The sequence below is a fragment of the Mus musculus genome, chromosome 5 (genome assembly GCF_000001635.26).
Source record: "Mus musculus strain C57BL/6J chromosome 5, GRCm38.p6 C57BL/6J".
Classification (NCBI taxonomy): domain Eukaryota; kingdom Metazoa; phylum Chordata; class Mammalia; order Rodentia; family Muridae; genus Mus; species Mus musculus.
The window spans coordinates 36131714-36155177 of NC_000071.6; the positions used below are offsets into that span (position 1 = coordinate 36131714).

Below are 23464 nucleotides of genomic sequence, written 5' to 3' on the forward strand. Positions count from 1 at the left end.
TACTTCCAAGAGACACAATGATATGTGGAAGTACTGAGCTGAGTCACTCCAGCTCTGATCTGTTGGGGGACCACTGCCACGCACTTCCTTTACTTAGCAGGGTGGTGGCAGAGAGGACTGATGTGTGGCTCCCTTTAGAAGCTCAGTTATAGCAGCAAAAACCATCACTGTCCTGGACATATCTCTATTGCCACCAGCTTCATCACAATCCTCCTCATCAGGTCCTTCCAATCACCATCATTATCACATCAGGACCACTGTATCAGCATCCTTACAGTGTAATGTCTCCTCCTGCCTCTTCATCATATCCTCTTGTTTTTCACTTCCCCTCCCCTCCGATCCACTACCCTCCTCTCTCCTCTCCTTTCCCCATCCCTCCTCTCCTATCTTCTCCTCTCCCTGTCTCTCCTCTCTATCCTCCCTTATCTCTAAGACAGGCTTTTAATATGTGACAAAGGCTTGCTAGAACCTGCAAGTCTCTGTCTCCTGAGGGCTACGTTCTTCTGATGAGAGCAATTTGGGGATTTGTTCCTCCCCCTCAGTACATCCAGGGGGGCAGGGATTCAAGTCTCAAGGGTGGACTGTAAAACTGTTTGAAAACAGTTGTTTATTTTTAAAACCGTATCACATTGATCCTCGATCAGAGGAATAATTCAGCTTGAGCCAGCACAGTCTCCATCTCATACAAGAAAAACAACAGGAGGCTGTTTGCCTCCCTCGATGACTTGTGGGAGGGTGGGTTCATCTCCAAACCCTGCTGCCTCTATAGGAGGGAGCCAAGGGCTGTCCTACAGTCATGAAGACTAGGAAGACATGAGCTATTGATACAGGTAATTGGCTCTGTTGATCCCACTGGAAGCAAGCAACAGCCCAGAAGCTGGGCATGTTTCATGTCCAGTATAAAATAAATGTGCATAAGATCCATGGTACCAGAGGTCAACACAAATCTTCCCTCTGTGAGAAGGTGCTGAGAACATGCCTGTTACCAGGGAAAGAAATGCAGGTGGATTGGGTTCAAATCCTGCCAACATACTCCCTAGGCCATCAGCTCAGACAAGCCCTATGATACTGAGCCTGGTTTCCCAACAGGCATGTGAGAAGCTGCCACCCAGGACTGCTAGCCCATCAGCACTGTGTCCAGTCCTCTGGAATATGACCTTATGTGGATAGAGCTCTATGGGGTGACTGTAAAAATGAGGTTATAAGCATGGACCCCAAACCAGTGCATAAGAAAGAGATTTAGGCATAACATGTAGAAGATAGTGTCTTATGCCCATGAAGTCATTCAGTGGCCAGCACCCGCCAGGAGCAGGGGACAGGAAAAGCTGGGACCTGACCAGGAGGTCTCTTCCTGAGCATCAAAGGGTCATAGGTCAAGAAGGGTCATGGGTCAAGGAGGAGGTAGGATAAGCTTCACTGTAGAATGACCTCAGCTGTGACTGTAGATGATGTGGATAACCTCACAGCCCATGGAGGACCCACACAGTCCTCAGCAAAGCCGCCTTTCTGGGAAGCAGGGGGATGCTGTGGTTGGCTGGGATCTCCCAGCCTGCTACTTCTAGTTTGATTTTCAAACATCCAAGGCAAGAGGCAAAGGAGAAGCTGTCATCAAATAAATTAAGCTGACATTTTCTGTTACAGAGTAATTTCTAGCAAGTACCATTTCCTCGGAATTAGGTTGTTTACATTTTTGCCAAATTGTTCCCACTTAGGTTGCTTAGTGATAGCAGGGCCTTCCCTATCCATAACAGTTAAATAAGTAGCTGGACCCGCTTGAGTTCTAGGACAGAATGTGCATCAGATAAACAAGCATAGTGCTCTTCTTCCATTGGGGGATCAGCTCTGTGCAAATTCCCCTCTGTGCTGTGTTATCCCCATCAGTGGGGATATGTAAGTGCAATTGGGTGGGTAGGACTTTCTGCTCCCTACTTCATAGTTCTTGGGTCTTTTCCTTTCATTCAGTCTCAGTGACCCTTCCCCGACCACGGGATGAGAGGCGTGTCTATACACTCATTCCTAGAGGAGACAATAGGAAACTCTGACCATGTCCATAAATGGAGAGAGGGGGCAGTCCAGCCTACCCCAACCCAGCAACTTTGTGGAGGGAAAGCCATTCCTCGTGGCATGTTCTTCCTAAGACCAGGGTCAGGAGACTCCTAGTCCAGGGTAGGTTTTTGTGTGGCTGGAGAGCTATACTCATATTTCCAGAGAGTATTGTATATCTAGTAAATAATGCCCCACACTTTGGATTTCTGCCGTCCAGAGTCTAAGAACATGACCTCATTTGAGATCAGAATCTCTGCAGCTGTGGTCAAGGAAGATGACATCATCCTGGCATCCATTACCCCAGTCACCACATCCTCCAGTGGACAGAAGATGTCAGCACAGACACATAGACCAAGATGGGGCAGACCTCACAGGGCTGTGGCCATAATCTAGAGACCATGGGCTGGACAGTCCAGGGGAGCTGGAAGAGGGAGGAGGTTCCTTTCAGAGCCTGAGGTATGTGGCTTGCTCCTCCCCTCAGCCTTTGGGCCTGTGTGAGGGTGGCAGTCGATGGTTGGCATTTAAGGACCTGTTGGTTGGCTTTGCTACAGCACCAATGGAACACTAACGTAGGTCAGATGATTAAAAAATACAACACGAAATAGCACAAAACACAGTGGAATATGAGGCACAGAGCAAGCAACCCATTCACTCTAGAGTGTGTACTATCAGGCCCTTCAAAGAAAACGTTTGCCAGTCCCTAGTATCACATGAAGCCGACCTCTATCAGCATTGTAACCTTCAAAGCTGGCTACCCAGTCTCACCTTAGGCTGTTTTCTTACTTGCCTGCCAAGTTTCATGTTCACTTCAAGCCCTATTCTAGATATTTATTTCTGCTGCCAGGACCTTTGTACATCGTGTTCATAGCTTATCCCCAACACTTGGAGGAGCCTTCTGTCCTGACTCCTCACATCAGGACCATTGCTACTCCGTTCAGGAGCCGCTTGACTGTTTTTTTTTCCCCAACATTATTCCAGGAGCATGTTTGCAGTTTGCTATAGTTACTAGTAAAGTCTAATTAAAAGCATTCGTTAACTGTCACTATTAGTAATTCAGATATTCTCAATGCCTCTCCACAGTAAGTTTTCATGGGGAAGGGGATCAACCAGTGTCCACCATGAATATCTCATTCAGATCAACACGTGCTCCATAAATATTACTAGATGTATGTAAGTATGTGTGTATGTATGTAGGTAGGTAGGTAGGTATGTGTGTGGGGGGGTGGATGAACAGTTAGAGGGATAAAAGAATAAATAGATGGACTGATGGGTGGACAGGTGGATGGACAGATGGGTGAATGAATGGATGAACAGATAAACAAATGAAACAATAGACAGATGGTCAGAGAGATGAAAGACTAGCTGTCTGGATAGGTAGAGAGACAGATGGATGGACAGACAGAAAATAGATGAGCAGATAAGTAGATGGATGAATTACTAAGATGTCTCAGACTCTAATCCCTACCCCATGTCTATACTTGTTCCTTGGGGGCCTGAACTTCAGATCCACTTGTCCCATGATGCATCTGTTCATAGCTGTCCTGTGTGCTGACAGGGTAAACAAAGTCCGGAGTCCTTCTGGGCTTAGGATGAGGACATGTGGATGGGTAAGACCCGGTTGTTGGCTTCTGTGTCCTGAGGTTTTGGCCAGGAGATAATATTCAAAGATGTAGACTTGCAAGACTTGGGTTCAAGGCTAGCCCATCACTTGAACTACTTGATGCCCATGCAGAGATCCCTGCCCTGGCTCCTTATTGTCAGCAACCAGAGGACCACATCTCCAGCTAGCATGGTACGCTTCAGCTGTCTAATTCCCAGGACCTCTGCCCATCTTGACTACAGCTATACTAAGTGCCTCATTATGCCCTAGAAAAGGTGTAAACCCAAGAAAGGGAAATGTGACATAAAAAATGTCTTTCCTTCCATGGGGACCTAGAAATGACCTTGTGAGTGTGGGACCCCAGGCAGCTGAGCTGCCATGCTTTGGCCTTAGTCAAGAGGCAAACAAGGCCTCAGACACAGAGAACAGCCTCTCCTAGGAGAGATACTGTCACCTCCTCCACAGAGATGGAGTCTGAGGGTCCATCTCAGACCTCTAGGGAGACAGGTGTAGGCCTGCTCCCAACCCCTACCTGCTCTCTCTTTCCACCTAGCACTTGTCTCCAGCCAACAGCTACTCATAACCCCCTTCCAGGTAGAAATCAATTCTCCTCCCCTCCCCCACAGAGTGGAAACTCTGTCACTCTTCAGAGGAAGTGAGTAAATAAAGAGCAGCTTTAGGAAGCCTGCCCACAGCCTCCCTGCCTGCTGCCAGGAGGATGGGGATGGGGATGAGAGAGACAGAGCAAATAGATCGATAGAGGTAATTACTAGCCGCTTCCCAGGCTCAGCCACCCACATTTTTCCTGGGCTCCTAAGCCACAAGGACTAGAGCATCTATTCTGATTATTGCTTGTCCTGGAATTCTGGTCAGGGCCTCCAGGCCTCACCACTGGAAAATATAAAGGACAGTTTAGGATGGTGCGGAGTGAAGTTCCAGCTCCACTCTGTCTGTATCAGGGCCCTATGTAGCATGACTCAGAGTGTGACATCACATCCCCACCAGCAGGGGCTGGGCTGACACTGGTAAATGGTCACTGTGCAGGGCTCTCTCTCATAAAGAACAGGTGATGTTATTGTTCTTCAAACCACTGGCAGGAGAAAGGCACAGGGTGGGTGGGGCCTCACTAGACCTTACTGTGAGGAGAGGTGCTCACACCAAGGCCTCTTCCTATCTAAGTCACCTCTGTAACTAGTTTCCTAACCACAGCCAGGCTGTGGCTTTGAGATCCAGAGTCTGATAGGGGTTGTGATTGTCCAACCAGGACCTCTTCTGGCCCTACTCTCCAAACTTCCCATGCATTCTGACAGATTCCCACCTGTCCAAGGCACTCCCCCAATAAGCATAACCCTAGAGAGGCCCCCCAGATGGCTCAGCTGGGAGGGCTGGAGCCTGCCTCTAGGCACCTCCTGTTCCAGTCAAACTAAGAGGCCCATCAGTCCCCTACTGCAGTTCTGAAGGGTTGGGGAAGGGGTGTCCATGGGCCATCTACAGTCTCATGACTCTTCAGCCCAGCTCCACAGGGTGGAGACAAGCCCTGGTCTATCTGCCTGGTACATAGCTTGGGCATTGGGGACCCATGAATCTTGTAGGGTTATAGCCTGGACTCCAAGGACCAAACAGAGCTCAGTGGGAGGCAATGGGTGTTGGAGGAGCAGGAACACTGGATGAGCAAGCCTGCTTTAACCCCATAGCAGTCCTAGTGGACCACATGGGGTCAGTATGATGGAGCATAAGAGCAGGTATATGAATCTCCTGGACCAGATGGGAGGCCTCTTGAGGAGGGCTCCATAGCACTGTAGACACAGCAGTCATACAATGGGTTGTAGGACCTGGGCTCCAAGCACTGAAGTCAAGCAAAATTGAGTAGAGGATCTATTTTCCAAAAAGACACTAGCTCAACTCTCTCAACTGAAGTTCTCCTGGTCAAGGTGGGCAACTGGAGAGAGAGAGGGAGAGAGAGAGAGAGAGAGAGAGAGAGAGAGAAAGAGAGAGAGAGAGAGAGAGAGAGAGAGAGAGAGAGAGAGAGGTCACAGGACCCTTAAAGTGGCTCTGGGGACATTGTGAGTTCCTTCTTGCCAAACATAGCCATCTGTCCTTTTTATGGTTCCAATTGGTCTCAGTCCATGTCCTGCTTTCTCTAAGTCTGTAGGAAGTCACCCCATTGCTCTGGGTCCCATCATCCTCATTTGCAATTGGAGCTGGAACATGAAGATTACTCTTGGGCTCAGAGCACTCACAGACACGGAACACCCACATGTGAAGAACTCACAGGCATAGAATGTTCACAGAAACAGAGTATTCATATATACACAGAGCACTCCCATATGTGGGTCATTAACAGGTCAAAAGTACTTGCAGGATCACTCATGGGCACAGAAGTCTCACTGAGGGACTCACATATGTGGAACACTCACAGGCATAGAGCAATTCAAGAATGAAGCACCAATGGCCACAGAGCTTTTTTTTTTTTTTTAGTGGCACATTCCCACATGACACTGTGAACAACTCACAGATGCAGAGCATCACAGGCTCAGAGCACTCACAGGCATGGAACATGTATGGACACAGAGTGTGAAGTGCTCAGACCATGCTTGTGGGACTCCTCCACATGCTATGCTCCGATATCCACTCATCAACAATACAACACGCAGGGTAGCTCATCCACTCCTCTCCGTGGAACCTGGGTCCAACAGCCTGGTATTGTTCCTATGGCTTCTTAAAGCAAAGACTACATGGCTCTTACCCAGGAAGGAGAGTTTTCAAAGGTGCTTGATTGTAGAAGGCAGTTGGCCAATATTCATTGGATGAGCACACAATTATCATTATGATAATAGAATCTAGCCCACGGCAGTTAATTCAATTCTCAATCTCCATGGTCTGTTATTAATCTCCAGCTACTTAATAAGTGTGATAAAGAGAATGAGTCTCTGCGTTGCTAGGACGCTTTGCAGTCTCTAAAGCTCATGCCAGTCATCATGGTCCTTTATCTTTACATCATTTAGATAGTACAAGATCCAGAAGCAAAGGTGTGACACCATCCCCTGTTTACAGATGGCATAAGCAAGGCTCGGGTATAAGAAGTAATTTGACAGCTCACTGCTCAATTGATGGATTTAAGATCTTTGTAAAGGAAAGGTAGAGGTATGAAGCAGGGTCATTTTCTAGGACTAATTAAGTAAACACAAATTTAACTATGCTCTGCTCTGTGACCTCATGGGAAACCTTTGTAGCATTCCTATAACTGCCCCCAAACACTCATGGGATTTCTGCATACTTCTCTCCCCACTGAACAGACAGAAGGTCAGTGGTAGCCTGGTGTAACATGATTGAGTGGGTGGATGGCTGGATAGATGGATTGAAATATATGAATGGCTTGATGGGTAGACAGATAAATAATGGATGACAGATACATGGACAAATGGATGGCTAGATGGATGAATGGACAGATGGCTGGTTGGCTGGCTGGCTGGCTGGCTAGTAGGCTGGACACACCATTGAACAGTTGGGCAGAAAGGTGGTGACCTCTGGAGTGCATCCATGTCCTGTGTATAGCACATATCCTTAAGCATATTTCTCCTTGAGGAAACTGGACTTAGTGCAGAGCTCCTGCATCCCAAGACCATTCAGGTTTCCTCATCTTACCATAGCATCTTGGTCATTCCATAGCCATCTTGATGTGATGGCTTTCACATCAATGTCCATCTCCCTTACACCTGCATGGATGGACAAGAAACTAAGAACATCTCCCAATCAGGTGCTATGTGGGGAGGTTGACAGAGCGACTGCCCTGGTGTCTTTCCTGCCCAGAGGGCTGATGTGGGGTATCCAGGCACTCTCCTCTTGGTCCCTGTAGGTTCCTGTCAGAGCTAAGGCTTGAGTGTTATTGGAAATGGCTCTTCTAGGAAGTTCTATCTGCATTTTGCCCGCTCTAAGTCATCCACAGGCAATTTCAGAGAGATTGCACCTAACTGCTCCCTGGAAAAGTGGCCATTAAAATGGAGACAGTTTAACAGTGCCAGGTGCACAGGTCTGTGGGTTCTCGAATGGTCCGTCTCATGCAATCTCCATCACATTCAAATGGTGAGTGCTTAGCCTGAAGCGGGCTCTGGAGGTCACTCGTACACTTCAGATCTGAACCCACTTTCCATGATGGATCAGAGTAGTGACACCTCTCTGGGAGAGTGTCGCTCCTGTCCTTTGTACCAAGTAAAGGCCTGGCCTGAGCTGCGGACCAGACACAGACCGTGCCTAGAGGGATGGCCGCACGTGGGTACCTGGACAGTAGCACTCAGTCCCATTCACCAGTAGCCTTAGCTTCTAGAGTACCCAGAGCACTGGCCGTCCCACCACTCACCTCGAGTCACGGCATTTACTGTTACAGGCTGGCTATACAACTGCTTTCCACTCTCCTCTGCATAGCTGGTTCTCGGGAACTGGCTCACGCAGTGGCTATGTTGGGGAAATAGCTCAGCTCTGGGCTCCTGCACTCTTGAGAGTTTCAAAGCCAGCATTTACGTTATCTTGCAAAAACCTGTACATCTTGCCAGGACCCAGCAGTATCTGGAGCACGAGGATATCTTTTCATCTTTCTCCCTTCAAATACTCCAAACATCTGACCTTGACCACTTCAAACGCGGCTGCTGCAGGCAGCAAGATGGCTTAAGGGGTAAAGGCCCTTGCTGCATAAGCCTGGCAGCCTGAGTCAGATCCTGGAGCCCATGCAAACACCTTTCATGAAGGGAGGAGGAAAATGACTTTCAGAGCTAGCCTCTAATCTCCACACACATGCCATACACATACACATGTGCCCAGAAATACACCACACACACACACACACACACACATACACACACTTTTTGAAAATTAAATGGTTTCTGAGTGCTGGGGACGGAAAAGTTTAACAGTGGATTAGCTAGCACCAGAGTCAGTTCATGGGGAAAGTGCTCTTGACAGGGATGCAGAGGCAGAGCTAAGGGGGAGGACCATGGAGAGGACACAGTAGGATTCTAATCATAACCCCTGCACCAAAATCACAAGGTCGTTGATCAGTTGACAAACATCTTCCCTACTTTGTAGGTCTATCAGGCCCACAATAGTCACCTTCCAGCCTCCAGAGTCTGTCCACTGGGAATGACTGGTAGCAGATGTTGTTTCTCTCCCTCTTTCCATCTTTGCTTGGCCCTTGTCTCCCCAGGATGCTGGTCTTTTGAGAAGTCAAGGCCAATATCTACACCTATAGTGTGGTCACCTGGTCACGGTGATCCTCCACCTCGTGTCACTAAGCCTAAACTTGTTCTGGTTGTCAGCATTTCCTTTCTGCTTGTGTCCTCTCCCATGTGCCTTTTATCTTTCACACTTGCACGGGTGACACGCATCCTGACTGTATACATCAAAGGCTATACAAAGTTGTACAGAACTTCTTCTCAAGGAGGGTGACTCCCAGATTGGTGCTTGGTCATCTTCTGATTCGGCACCTGCATCCTCACTGTCCTCCTATCCTTGAGGGAACTACCTGAGGACTCCCTCAGCTCATTCTCCACTCCTCACCTGTTTCCCCATGTGTCCTGCTTCCAAGCATCCATGGGGACTCAGTCTGGTCTTTCAACTTTTCCTTGTAGGATTGTCCCCAAGACCCCCGGTTCTCACCCCTGCCTCCTCTCCTCAGCTGGTTCTCTTCTGTGTCCCATTTCCCCCCCTACACCTCTTTCTGCCCCTGCTCCCGTCATGCTGCAATTCCTGCCTTTGAGATTGTATGAACATAGGCTTTGGTGAGGGGGGGAAGGGAGAGGGAGAGGGAGAGGGAGAGGGAGAGGGAGAGGGAGAGGGAGAGAGAGAGGGGGGGGGGGAAAGGGAGAGGGAGAGGGAGAAGGAGAGGGAGAGCCTTCCAGTTGCCTTGGAGCAGGTGCATCACAGGGAGAGGGTACCTCTGGGTGGCACTGTGGAGCCTCTTAGGTAAACAGGATACTTCAGGCTCCCTCTTCACATAGGAAGTGGAGGGAGCAGGCTGGCTCTCCTCTTTCAGATCTGTCTTCATTTCCTGCAGTTATTTGGTGGGTGTTCTGTCTTTTCAGCTTGTGGGGTGTGTGTGTGTAGTGTATGCACGCACTCCTGTACACACGCATGCGTGCACACGCATGTGTGTGTGGTGTGTGTGCTTATAGTGAAGAAGCTGGGGAACAGTGGCTGGTTCAGATATGTAAGGGAAGTCAGAAACCTGCCTAGGAAAAGCCCAGTTGTAACAGGGTCACGGGGCAGGTAACATCTCTCTTTGGTTCACTAAATGTGGTATTTATCTTCTAGGCCATGGCCAGAACACTAGCCCATCAGTGCTGAGGGAGGGAGGGAGGGAGGGAGGGAGGGAGGGAGGGAGAGAGAGAGAGAGAGAGAGAGAGAGAGAGAGAGAGAGAGAGAGAGAGAGAGAGAGAGAGAGAGAGACTGCTCTCTAGGAGCCCCAGGGACTCACCCACCTTGTACCCAGTGGGTGTCCCCCTCAGCTCAAGGTATTTACTTTCCTGTCAGTAAGGGAGACACTGCACCTTATTAAAAGTACAGCAGGACACAGAGGACAGCTAATGGCTAATTTCTATGGGACAAATAGCTATTTAATTGCTCTCTAATTACGTGACAATTAGAATCCATGCTGCAGCCTTGTCCTTGAGTTCCTGTTTATGACCCACGTGCAGAGCCGTTTTTTCTCTGCCTGTAGCCATTACAGACACCACAATGTACAGAGCCAGTGGCACAGTGACGAGGCATAATTAGCCGTGTAACTACTCCCTTTTACCCCAGTAATTATGCAGTGGTATTATCTATATATTATAATGTATTCATGCACTCAATCTTTCATGAAACAGTCTCCTTTTGCGAACAGGTCTGGCCTGGCAGGTGTCAATCAATTATGTAGAGTCACAGAAGACTGTGTGATGGGGAACTAGGACAACAGGCTGTTGTTACTGTTCATGTGCAAAGGGCCTGAGGTAAGGCAGCTACGGGCATAGAACACCGTTTCTAAGAGTTGAACATACTCAGGTACACAGCGAGACAGCAAGCAAGGGTAGCCTGCACAGAGACATTTCCAGCCCACTGCAGGGGTCAAGGCTCCCATGCATAATCAGGCTCAGAGTAGCTCTCTATCCGGGACTCAGGATTGAACCTATGTGAAGTCTGCCTGTCTTCTTTATCTTACTTATAGGTTGTGACTTTTTTCAGTATCAGGACCTTTGGCTGGGCCCCAACATGTCTAATAGCACAAAGGCACACAGAGGTGCACTGAGCCAAGTCAGAAAATCCCAGGGAGCCAGGTTGACAAATCAAACCAGACTCCTTGGGGATGGTTGGAGGCAGGGGCACTGCGACACACAGAGGTGACAGCAAGTCATCTCACCTGATTGTCTCCATCACATTCTGCCCATCAGTTCCAGCACTTTCTTCTGTGGAGGGCAGCAAACCACCAAGGTACCACATGAAACTCGAGGAGCACAGAGGCCCTCCATAAACAAGCCCTGTCCAGGAAAGACCAGGGCAAGCTACCAGAGCCGGCCTTAGAAAGAGATGGTCTAACCAGAGAGCAGAGGCGCAGCCCTTCCATGGCGCCTGACAGGTATCAGGGAGAAGGAGCCTCCAGCAGGCAGCAGCCCCTGCTGGTCCTGGCTCTCGACTCAGAAGACACACTTGAAATAGATTCTGTCGATGTGGCCGGGCAGTAAACCCACATTGTATTAAGCCACCAAGGCCGTGGTAGTTTGGTAGGGCGACAGATCCTTTTCCATCAGTGTTACCTCTTGTTACCCCATCTCCAGAGGAGGGCCCTGAAGGGCTGTGGCTCGGCTCAACAGAACTGGGAATGCTGGGGAGTATCCTTATCCCACTCACAGTCCTAGTGACTCCCCCTGACCTGCTCAAAGAGATGGCAGTGGGTGTGGAGAGAGTCAGCCTCTGCCTTGCCTTACTTCTAGAGGTACCAGCTCGCCTGTACATACTTCTTCCATCTTCAGAGCATCTTCTATCCTAATCTCAACCCCTGCCTCCCTCCTATAAGGATCCTGTGGTGACATTGGGGCTCTTGGACAATCCAGGGGAGATGGTGTCCTTGTCTCATGATCCTCAACTTGACCCCATCCTCAAAGTCCAGCTTAGCACATGAGATGAAAATCGTAGGCTCTAGGGATCATATGTATATGTCTGTGGGGAAAGGGACATCACCAGCTTCCACAGGGCATAGAATTGTCACCGAGATGAGCCTCCTATTGGCCTGTGTCATCCATCCACGGCATACAGACACCTGGAGGCCCAGGAGGCTCTTAGAGTCAGGCTAAGGGTACTGCTGATAGACAAGGAAAGTAGTCAGATGCCTTCAACTCTGGGCTTATCTCTTGCATTTATCCTATGGCCCCCACCAGCCTGAGAGACATGGAGATGTGAGCAGAATGTTTCCCTAGGTGGTGACAGACCCTTGGTCACTGAGTGCCTGCTCACCACTTCTCTGGTGACACCATCCCGTCTCTTCACCAGTGATTCTGATCACAGTTTACCTAGACTCTCTAGAAGGCATAGAATTCCATTCGTTTCTGAAAAGAACGCGGCCATTGTTATGTTCTGGGTGGAGGAGGCAGGGCATGAACTAGGGCCTAGAGCAGAATCCCAGACACTGTCCTGACATAACCAGACACAAGTGGATGCTGCGCTCGTACACTCCACTTTATCCACCTCACACTGGAAGGTTCAAGGCATCTTCTGGGCACAGGGCTGGGTGCCAGAGGAAATGGCAAAAGAGATGTAGCTCTTACTGTGGGTGCTTTCACAGAGGACAGCTGCAGAGTGCAACACAGGCACACCGCTGGTTTGAGGAAGGGCAGGAGGGTCCATGTTGGAGTCCTGAACTTGTCTGGTATTAGGGGTAATCGGTGAGCCTGAGAGAACGGCCCAATGGCTGAGGTTGGGACTGGGGAAGTGGGGCTAAGCAAGGGCTCTACTAGTTAGTGGGCTCACTTCTGCAATCAGTTGGCAAAAGTGGGCACAATTGGTAGCCCCACTAGGCTGAGGTGGGAGGGTGAGCCACCCTAAGCTGGAAAACATGGGCCTCCAAGTCAGACCGAGAGCTCCAAGCACGTGGCAGGGGTGAGGAGGGGAGCAGGCAGAGCTGGGATCAGCAAGCAGAGGGGGATGCCAGGGTGACCCAGAGGAGGCTGCCAAAGTCATGGGGGCAGTGGAGGAGGAGGACACGGGATGCTGAGAGACACAGGCCCTTTGCCCCTGTGTGGCTGTGGTGTCATTCACGTAACAAAGGCCTGAAGAAGATCAATCTTGACAGACAGGCATGGGTCAGATTTGGTTTAGCAGCCTTGGGGTGAAGGGGCTGGGAAAGCAGACAGGAGTGATGCAAATGAAAAGCAGAGACTGGAGCCCCTCCTCCCAACTACCCAGGGTGCTCTCACCCACCTGGGGATTCCCAGGGTAGAGCCCATTTGCAAATTTGCTCTATTTTTACCAAGCAGAAATCCTTTAAGCTTCATAAGAGGCCTCAGTGCACAAGGGATAAAAACATTATTTGCCACTGTTTTCTATAGATGTGGGAAAGGATAAAATTGGGGCTGCAGCAAACACAGCTTATCAGATGATGTGTCCTTAACTCCTGTTTCTGGTTTAACTGCAGCTGAACAGAGGTCTCATGGGATTAGGTATCAGCCATGAAAATGAGGATCAGCAGAGGGAACAGAGATCCGCACGGGAGTGAGGATCAGTATAGAGATTAGGGATCAGCACGGGAATGGGGATCAGCATGGAATGAGGATCAGCATGGGAATGAAGACCAGGGTATACTGCAGCATCGGTGGCTGCCTTGAGACCCAGGGTCTTTTCTATCCCATTTTCATTCTGGTCACCCTCAGTTTGGGGTATGAGATTCGATGCATCTTCAGAGAAGATGGAATTGAGTCTTATCTGCCTTGGATCGGCTCCAGAGGTGAAAGGCCCCTTCTGAGGTATCTCTCAGAAGCATGGGCGTTTGGCCTCTTTCCTTCTCCTCCCCTCTCCCTCTCTCCTCCTCTCCAGTGATATCCTAATGGCTTTCAGAGGGACTAATTCCCTGTGCATTAGGCTGGCGTCGCAAAGGGTTTGCTCTATTTCTGAAACAAAAAAACTCTGTGCATAGGCAGGCCTCATTGAGTCCGTGTTCCCTGGGACAGGACAGGCGGCTGGCTACATGCGAGACACTGGGAAGACTGATAGAACCCTTAAGAGGGCTCTGTGCTCTGGCTTCTCTCAACAGTCTCCTACCATTCTCGAAGAAAAAGACTCTGCAAGTTTGGTCCTTCTTATGAAGCAAGTCCGGAGAGGCCAGAAGCCGATAGAGATGATCCAGCGGCCCCAGTTTTGTTTGGAGAGTTGGGAGGTTCAGATCCATGCTGGCCCTGCTCTCTACAGCAAGGGATCCCACTGGAGCCCTCTGTTTACTCTTTGGTGCTGAGGCTGGCCAGAACTCAGGATCAAATGGGGAAACAGCCAGATGCTTGTCCCAAACTGGTGCACCCAGAAAACAGGCCCAGCAGTGAGCGCACACAACTCTTTCATCTGCCAGACACCCTAGGTGGTGGACTCTCCAAGTCCCATTCTGGGGTCTACCAGCTCCCCAAAGGTACCTCATTTCAGGGATTTGTACCCCCTCTTTGGGACAGCATCACCTGGACAGGGGACCTCTAAACCATGTCCTTGTCCCCAAAGGTCAGATGCACAAGGATCAGAGGCAGGACAGTTGGTAAAGGGATGGACACTGGCTGAGTGGGTGGACAGGTGGACAGTCAGAGGATGGATGAATGGACAGATGGATGGATGGATGCTTCTCCCTGTCACTCTAGTCCTACATTCTAACCGAAGGGCTTTCATAAAAACCACATCAAACACAAGATCTCTTTATTCTCTTATGTAGATGCTTCCAGAATCTGTGGTAGTGTCTGTCTTTGAGCTTGACCCCCAAGGCCTTCAAACTCCGGCTGTACAAGGTAAGGCACTGGGATGCCCATTCTCTACATTCTTGCTGACCATATTCCCAGAGAGGGGTTCAGCCTCCCTGTTGTCGGGGCAGTCCTGGACCTATGGGGTGAGATGTGAGGGTAGAGTAGGTCTGATGACCTGGCAGTGCCTGCTCCCATCCACCCTGGGCTAGAAGAGGGGTGCAGGAGAATAAGGCCATTGCCATGTGAAAGTGGTAGTGGGGGACCCCGGTTCCCAGACAGCAACCTTCCTTAGCTCACAGAGCTTTGTGAGCCCTTGTCTGTTGGCTACAGATCTGAGCAACAGCAATACTGACCATCGTTCTGGGGACCAAGATGCTCAGCTTTGTCAGCATCTGAGGCTGCCATAACCAAGCCCTGGCAGACCATGGGCCTGCCTCGCTAAGATGCTGGTGTCTCTATGAGGCTAGATCTCATATCCTAAAAAAAAAAAAAAAAAAAAAAAAAAAAAAAAAAAAAAAAAAAAATCAGGCCACACCCTCCCCTGCAGTTCTCTCTCTCTGTCTCTCTGTCTCTCTCTGACAAAAATTAAGAAGCCATGCAGTGCCAAAGCTTTAACAGCTATTAATTAATGGTCCTACCCAGTACCTGGCTCTGCCATGCTCTTCTGTCATGCAAGCTAGCTTCAACTAAATCACAGGGTGAAACTTCCCAGTACCACCCACCCTCAGCAAACTTAGAAAAGTCAGGCATCCCCTTTGTTTGGAGGTTTCTCTGCAGACTCTTCTCTGGGCCTCCCCCGCCTGTCATGGGGAAGCTGTCATGACAGCTCTCCCCACTTACTCTTACAAGCCATCCCTATAAACAGAGCCCTTTGGGTTTTACCTCTCGTGCCTTGTCTGTTATGTTTCTTTTCTCACTTCTCCTGTCTCAAGCCCTGATAGCAGTTCCCGGGCTGTATCCCTGCCAAGGCAATTCCTCATTTTCATCATGGAGGGGCATGGGAATCAATCACAGGGACAGGTAAAGGCTGGCATTTACCACAGGCACATAGCCCCAAGTATGCCACGCAGGGACCCTGCCTCACTGTTGGCATCTTGGAATACTCCAGTTAAGACCCCGGGATCATAAGGACATGTCTGCTCTCACTCCCTGGCTACACTTTCTGTTGCGCATAGTTGCGCCATATTCTGGTAACACACCATAATCTAAAAACTCAGGCACCATGCCAGGATGCCTCATAGAAAAGCCATCTCTTCCTGCTCCTTTCCTCCTGCCACCCTGCCACTCTTCCAGTCCAGAAAGGGTGGTGGAGAGGTGCCCTGTGTGGGCTGGCCAGGGAGCCCTGGAGGCAGGGATCTGCTCCCCTGTGGCACCTTGATGGAGCATTGAGAATGACCTTGATTTGCAGATGTGCAGTGACACCAAGGCCTGTCAGTGAACCCTAGCACCCATGCAGCCATAGCAGATATGGAAGCCTGCCCACCTCCTATCCTAGAGAATATTACCCCACATGTTCCTTATGCTCAGTTCTTCCAGTTAACGAAGCACACAACTTGAGGGCTGCTTGAGACCCCTCTTAACATACACACACACACACACAAACACACACAAACATACACAAACGTACATGCATACATACACACATGCATATATATACACATACATATGCACACACAAATATACACACATACACATATACACACATATGCATATAAACACATACACATATACATGTACATACACATACACACATGCATACACATGCACACACATATATACATGTACACAAATATACACAGATGCATAAACATACACACACACATACACACATGCATACACATACACACACATACACAATACATGCATACACATACACACACATATGCATACACACTCACACACACACACACACACACACACACACACACACACCCCTTCTCATGCTCCTGAGATATGGTGAGGCATATTGAATATGAGTTCTGGCTGCCAGGCTGTATGCAAGTATGCTGTGGCAGGGGCTGTCCTCTTTAGCAAAAAAGGACCTAGGTATCATGTGCAGGTTCTTGTCCAGTCTAAACATGAACATGAAGTTGAATGTGTATCTCTGATCATTTCTGGTCCACAGGGAGTCTGTGGCCCAGCTGGTGGGAGATACAGAGGATGCTGAAGTTTCAGCCCACGTTCTCAGTTAGTCAAGGTGAGACCCTGAAAAAAGTGCACAGTAGGGGGCCTGATCGCTTCTGAGTTACACAGCCTGACACAGACTCTTAAAGCAACCCTGGGGCTAGGGGTGAGGGTGTCACTAGCTCCTGTCAGTGACCATGGTGCTGAGGATTTCAGCTGCCAGTGCCTGGCACTGCACTATGAAGCCGCACATCATCCGTATGATACACAGTGACAGTGGGTACAAGGAGATCATCTTGTGATCTGAATGCAGCATCCAGTAAGCAGAAGCTGATGGCTATGAAGCATCTCATAGCCAATCCTAGGATCCAAGTCCTCACAAAGCTCTGTTATCTCCATCCCTCAGGCCTTCTTTCCTCGTGGCACATCCTTGATCAGATGTAAGGCCCAGGGCAGAAACTAGGACCCTCAGAAGGATGGACCTCAAAGCAGCAGACACACAGCTAGGCATGTGCTTCAGTGTGGGAAGGATAAAGGCCGTACCTACTGCTGGGACATCTCTGAGTCAAGTCAGGACTAAGATCAGATCTGGGCTCTTCAAACCCTCTATGCTGCTAGAGAGAGCCACCAGGCTGCTGTGCTCTGACTGGATCAGAGCAGCTGAAGGAGCCGGGCTTCCCGAGTGTTTTCTCCAAGCTCAAGAGTGAGCCTGCACTGCCAGAGCCATGGAGCCTGAGCTGATCTTAGACTACACACTGCTCTGGTCCACTCTGGAGAAGAGAGGAAAGGAGAATCTGGATTTCCGTGAGGGTCTCCTCGGGCTGGGCAGGGAAGATGCTCATGCAGGCGGAGCAGGAACAAGGCCAGGGAGGGGCGCTGTGGACTCACAGCTTAGGGGAAGATCGGGTGGAGAAGACAGACTGACAAAGAAGAGAGCAGTGTGGAGAGAGCCAGCCCAGGAGAGGCATCCAGGAGGCCCGTATATGTGGTCCAGCAAGAGTCAGCACCACCAGCAGGACACAGCCTGAAAGGTTCCAGAGAAATTCACAGGCAGGGGCTGGGGGCAGCGGCAGAGCTGATGATTAAGAGAGTTGGGGGCTCCCTTGTGACATGATCCAAGGTGAGCCAAAGAACTGCGATCCCTAGTAGCTATCAGAGGCTAATGTGCAGCTCTAGGTCTGGACCTTTGCACAGGTCTCCTGCCATCTGGGTCCTATGGGGATAAAGTTTGAGGGGGCATCTGGGGCCAAGGCGGTCTTGACTCACTTGTGTGGACTCTTGGAAGTTTTTTTTTTTTTTTTTTTTTTTTTATCTCCCTGGGTCTCTGTCTTTCCCATGTGAATCATAGGACAGCAACTCTTTACGCTTGCCCTAGGGGGTCTGCCAGGACATGTGTGCAAGTTTCCACACAGCAGCCTGCCTGGTGATGGAGTCCTACAGGACACGTATCTTCCTTGCCACCACTGGCTGTTCTGCAAATACAGGTCCTGGCTCTTGGTCATATAGGCAGCTTCCCAGATGCAGGGCTAGAGTTTGATCCACGTCTTCCCCAACCTTGTAAGGCTGGTAGGTGGCTTCTCATGAGCCTTGGGGGGAGTGAGGGGGAAACTGGAGAAAAATTGATGAGCCCCAGGGAGGGGCTCAGTGGGTGGGCAGGGAGCCCAGAAATCAGCATTCTCCTATACCATCCACGCAACAGGCATTTTCTTGGTGACAGTGCATATGGCAGATTTTAGCATTCAATTCAACACAGACACTTTGTATAAGATGACAATCCACATAAATTTTTAATACAAAACACGATACTTAAAAGCAGTTTCTCGCTAGGCAGCCCCTCCAGACCAGACCTTCCCACCTCCTCCATGTTCTAGCACTCTCGGGGCCCATTCAGAGATGAGTTTGTCACCTAAAGCCCGTGTGGGATACCACAGCGACTTAGAGGAGAAAATCACAGGCCAGAGTTATGTCTGAGGTGGCAGAGCACCATGCCCGGGGCCACACTCTGATTATACCGCAGGCGAGACAAAAATCAAAGCAAGCTCGTTCTGAAGATAGCTCACAGAGCCGTCTCCTAAGAAGTCATAAAGAGCCGCTTGGACTGTAATTGTTACTAAATGGTCTCCTAATCGGAGTCCCACTTTCCAGCAAAGCTATCCATTATCTAACAACAAGGAGAGGCACACATGGGTGTTCTGTGGGAAACGGCCTTACCGTCCCAGGTCACAGTCACCTGGGGGAAGGGGGCAGATGTGACATTCACTTTTGTCTCTTTCATACATATTGCATGCCATGGGCTCCAGATTCTCAGGCCCCATTAGACTCTCGAAGGTTCTAGAAGGGTACAGTTTTCCGTGCAGCTTCCTAGACCCAGCAAAAGGTGGGGTCACAGTGGGTCCTCAGCCTGTACCTGGCTTGGGCAAAGCATCCTGACCTAGCACCAGGCTTCATCCTGGTTGTGTAGAGTCAGACCTTTGCCTGGATTCATGCGTAGACACCTGGAGCCCGACTAGGAGGAAATGAAGACCCAGCTACCTCCTGCAGAGGACATAGGACTGAGTTGGGATTTCTTCTCCAGGGAGTGTTCTCCGTGGGGTTTCTGGGAGAAAGCCAGCAGAGGCCAGAATGACAGAACTAAGCTGGGCGTTGTGCAGTGTCCAGTTCATGCTCCTCATTTATACATGGGGGAAATGAGGCCCAGAGTGGAGACAGGCTTGCACAAGCAGGCAGCGAGCAGACAGAGCCTGGAATATGGTAAAGATCTGCTGTTTTCCTGCCTCTGGCACGTGGGTAAGCGGAGCTAGACTGGACTGGGTTTGCATGGACACAGGGAGCCCAGCCTGGAAATGTTCAAACCACCACTCCCCAGCAGGGCGGACTTTGTCACAATTTGAAACTCAAAAGCCTCACGGCAGGCAGGGAGGCAAAGGGTCTGCCCTGCTCCTTCCATGCACTCGGGGCTCCTGTCAGGTAGAAGGACCCACAGCACCTCCAAGCATGGATAGTGTCTTTGCCTCCTTAGCTTAGACCGAGGAGAAGCGAGTTTCAGCCCCAGGTCTCCTTCTACGAGGTGTGTGATGGGACAACTCTCACTTTTCCTTTTAGTTTTCTGCCCTGGAAAAAGGATGACAAGGCCTCATTACTTGGACAGTTGTAGGTGGAGTGAGATTGCCTGTGTGAGGCATCAGGCAGGGGTCTAGGGAGAGGCAGGGAAAGCTAAAGCCAAACCACTTTCCTCCTCCTTACCTGCCAAAGCCCCAAGGCCAGGTGCCCTGGTCCTGCACAGAAGCCCACCCACCTCTCGTCCCACTCTATCCAAGAGGAAGCTTTTGCAGCAGCAAAGTCAAGGAGAGGTAAAACCAGATGACCCGCTTTGCTTTGGCAGGCAAGATGGGATCACATTGGAAAGCAGTGGAGGGGGCTGGAGTTAAGAGCACTGGCTGCCCTTGCGGAAGATCTGAGTTCAGTTCATGTGTGGCTCCTAACCACATGCAACTCCAGTTCCAAGGTATCTGATGTCCTCTTCCAGCCCCCACGGGCACCAGGTATGCACATGGTACACATACATTTACACAAGCAAAAACTCATACACATAAAAAATAATAACAAATAAACCCTAAGAAAGCAAGTAGCTGAGTTAAACTGCAGCACAGCAAGGGCTCTGTAGGCTCCTGTCCTCCCTTCTGGCTGACCTGCAGTGGGACCTGCTCAGTCTAGCTCCACTGTCCCACCGAGCCCCTTGACCTTCGCCAGCATTACAACCTTCAGAGTGCATGGTGCCCTCAGCAGGAATACCATGCAGTGTTTCCACGCCCTCTGAGGAATGTCCCAGGTTCTACTAGGGCTGCACCTCTGAGGCTGGCTCTTGGCAGAATTGCTGTTTCCCCTCCTTTGCCCATAAACAAAAGCAAAGGCACACCTACGTGATCAACAGGTTACCTTCTAAACAACATTTCTCTAGGATTTAGAACCTGAAACATTGGTGACCTGCAGGCAGCAACAGGAGTAATGACTTCCTTACTCCTTAATTCTGTGCCTCTGCTAACACAAGGCACACAAGCACTCTGCTCAACTTGCCTGAAAAGAATGTTTGTGACTGGCCCCAGGAGACCAGGGTTATTGACAAAGTCTGGTGTGTGTGTGTGTGTGTGTGTGTGTGTATGTGTGTGTGTTATTGTTGTGTATGTGCTGTGTGTTAGGTATGCATGTTGGGTGTGTATGGTGTGTGTGTGTGTGTGTGTGTGTGTGTGGTGTCATTGTTGTATGTGTTGTGTGTGTTAGGTGTGTATGGGGTATGTGTGTGGTGTGTGTGTGTGTCATTGTGTATGTGCTATGTGTCTCAGGTGTGTATGTGAGTGTGTGTGTTTGTGTATTGAGGGTGGGGACAGCATGACAAGGATGAAATGTGAAGGCACCACCCAGCATGTATTCTTCATGCCCAATGTCCCATGCCTCTCTTCCCCTCCTTATAAAAGCTGGCTCACGTATGAGAATCCCCTCATGGAAATGGAGAGCATCCTATCTCCTCAAGGCAAGGTTTCCAATAAACTCCATTTCTGGGTCATCTCATCTGTGAGCACTGGCCTCCAAGCTGTGAGCAGCTGGCCCTGTGTCCTGTATCAAGCTGCTAGGATTTCTCTTTTGCCACTACCCAAGTACCTCCAGGGCCCAGGTCTTGTCAGGGGCACTATGCAGGGCCCACTAAAGTCTATGTAAGATGCGGGCTACATCCCATTTTCCTACTGGGAAACCAAGGCACAGAGAAGTGAACCAGGATTTGAACTCCTGTGACCTTGGGACTGCTTCTCTAGACTGAATCCTTCAGGTTGTTCTCCTGACTTCACGCAGGGGTCTCCAGGTGGGCTGAGATATAGCTGCAAGTCTGCAGGAAGGGTCTCCCATGGTCTTCCCTCTTCTACATCTAGGCATGGAGCAATACCTGGGAAATGCAGACCAAGGGACAGCAAGCAATGCTCTGATATGGAACCAAGCCAGCTCTAGAGAGATGACACCCTGGAGAAGATTATCAGAGCTGCCTTCTGGACTCTGAGCCGGATGGAACTGATTTAGCTGCCAGCTCACTGCCCCTCCTCCCTGCCAGTGTGCTGGATGCTGCCTCCAGTACAGAAGATGGAAATACCTTGGATAAGTATTACATGATCTCCCCCAAGGACCCCACTGACAGTTTCAAATACACTCCTCAAAATTAGCCAAAGCAACAAGAACTGAGGGATAAATACCTCACACCAGACCACTGTCCCAAAGCAGGAACAGACCAGTGATCCAGATAGCCACAGAGAACCAGATCTCTAGGGTTGGACACCCTGGCCTGGCACATCATACATACATACATACATACATACATACATACATACATACATACATACCTTCCTTTTGTTAGCTGGGCAGATATAGAAGTTGTCAATGACAGTGGTGACACCAGGCTGGAGAGTAAGCTTGGTGTAGGTTGTCCCAAAATCTGAGGACCTATGGGAACAGAGAGACAACCATTAGCACATGCCCTCCAGGGATAGGCTTTGCAGCAGGTGGTGTGCCAGCAGCTGGCAGAGCTGAGAACTGGGTACGGTGTTATCCTCTCCATCCTTCCAAGGGGAGCATGCCCCTGCCCCAATTGCAGGTAGGAGCCCAGGTTCCTTTGTGGACAGCAGGTTTGCTAAGGTTTATGGTCCAGGTCTGGAATGAGGACTACAAGTCAGAACTACTTGTTTGTTGTTTTGTTTGTTGGAGAAAGGATTTATCTGTGTAGCCTGGATGTCCTGGAACTCACTCTGTAGGCTAGGCTGACCTTAAGCTTTGAGATCAGCCTGCTTTTGCCTCACAAATGCTGGGATTAATGGTGTGTACCACCGCCACTCTCAGATGTCAGAACTTATTGATTCTCCCCCCTCTACAGTGCTTCACAAAACCCCGAAGATCTATGCTGTTTTGCCCATCTCACAGAGGAGCGGTAGGCACCCAGTTCAATTTCCAGCCCCCACAAGGCTGTTCATAACTATTTGTAATTCCAGTTCCAGGGGATCTGACATTCTCACATACACAGACATAACAGAAAGAGAACACCAGTTCATAAAATAAGCTTAAAATAATAAAAACACATCTAAAATAGGTGGGAAATATAGACTATGCCAAGTGTACTGGGGGAGTCAGGTGGGATAGGGGCTCTGGCTGTGGTCAGTGTTTCTGCCTAAGATCTATCTCAGCACCATGTGGCACTTGGGCATGAACCCTGGCTGGGATACTGCCTGCCACCTGCCCTTGCTGTGTGGCCTCAGCTGCATCTTCCCTTCTCTGGGCCTACAGAGAAGCTAGGGGAGGCCAGGGCTTCTTGCTCTGGGCCTGAAATGAGGCCATGACACTGTAGTGTAAACACTCCACCCCACAGGGCCTTTCGATCCCCTTCCTCAGTCTATGCTCACTGTTCTGTAGAGCTAGCTCCTTCCTGGATCTTCGAGTGAAGCAGTTCCAGGAAGATGGCAGAGCTTACTATTACTGGGCTTGGTGGCCACACCCAAGGTCCTTTATAAACCTCAGGGTCACAAGGTCCCTGACAGCCTCCTCCCCATCTTCGGATTCTCAGGGTTGCCCCTGCAGGGGTATATTCCCTGGAGACCATCTGGGGTCTGGCTACCCCAGGCCTCCCTGGGAGGACTGGAGCAAGAGAACAAAGATAACACCATGATCCTGCCGTCTAATCAGGGCACATTTGCTCTCCAAACCGCAG

The 23464-nt window shown here is 49.9% G+C and overlaps 1 protein-coding gene and 1 long non-coding RNA gene across 4 annotated transcripts in view; one reads left to right on the forward strand and one right to left on the reverse strand.

The window, feature by feature from the left end:
* Positions 1-23464, reverse strand: part of Sorcs2 (sortilin-related VPS10 domain containing receptor 2) — a 381018-nt gene that overhangs the window by 114534 nt on the left and 243020 nt on the right. For all 3 annotated transcript variants that reach the window (XM_006504202.4, NM_030889.2, XM_030254926.1), the window contains one exon: positions 22110-22209. In XM_006504202.4, the coding sequence (XP_006504265.1) occupies positions 22110-22209 (100 nt within the window). The remainder of the gene's footprint in view (positions 1-22109; positions 22210-23464) is intronic.
* On the forward strand, positions 14592-22118 carry Gm52810. The gene is made up of 3 exons (XR_003955891.1): positions 14592-14646; positions 16727-16798; positions 21648-22118. It is a non-coding gene; the product is annotated as a predicted gene, 52810 (long non-coding RNA).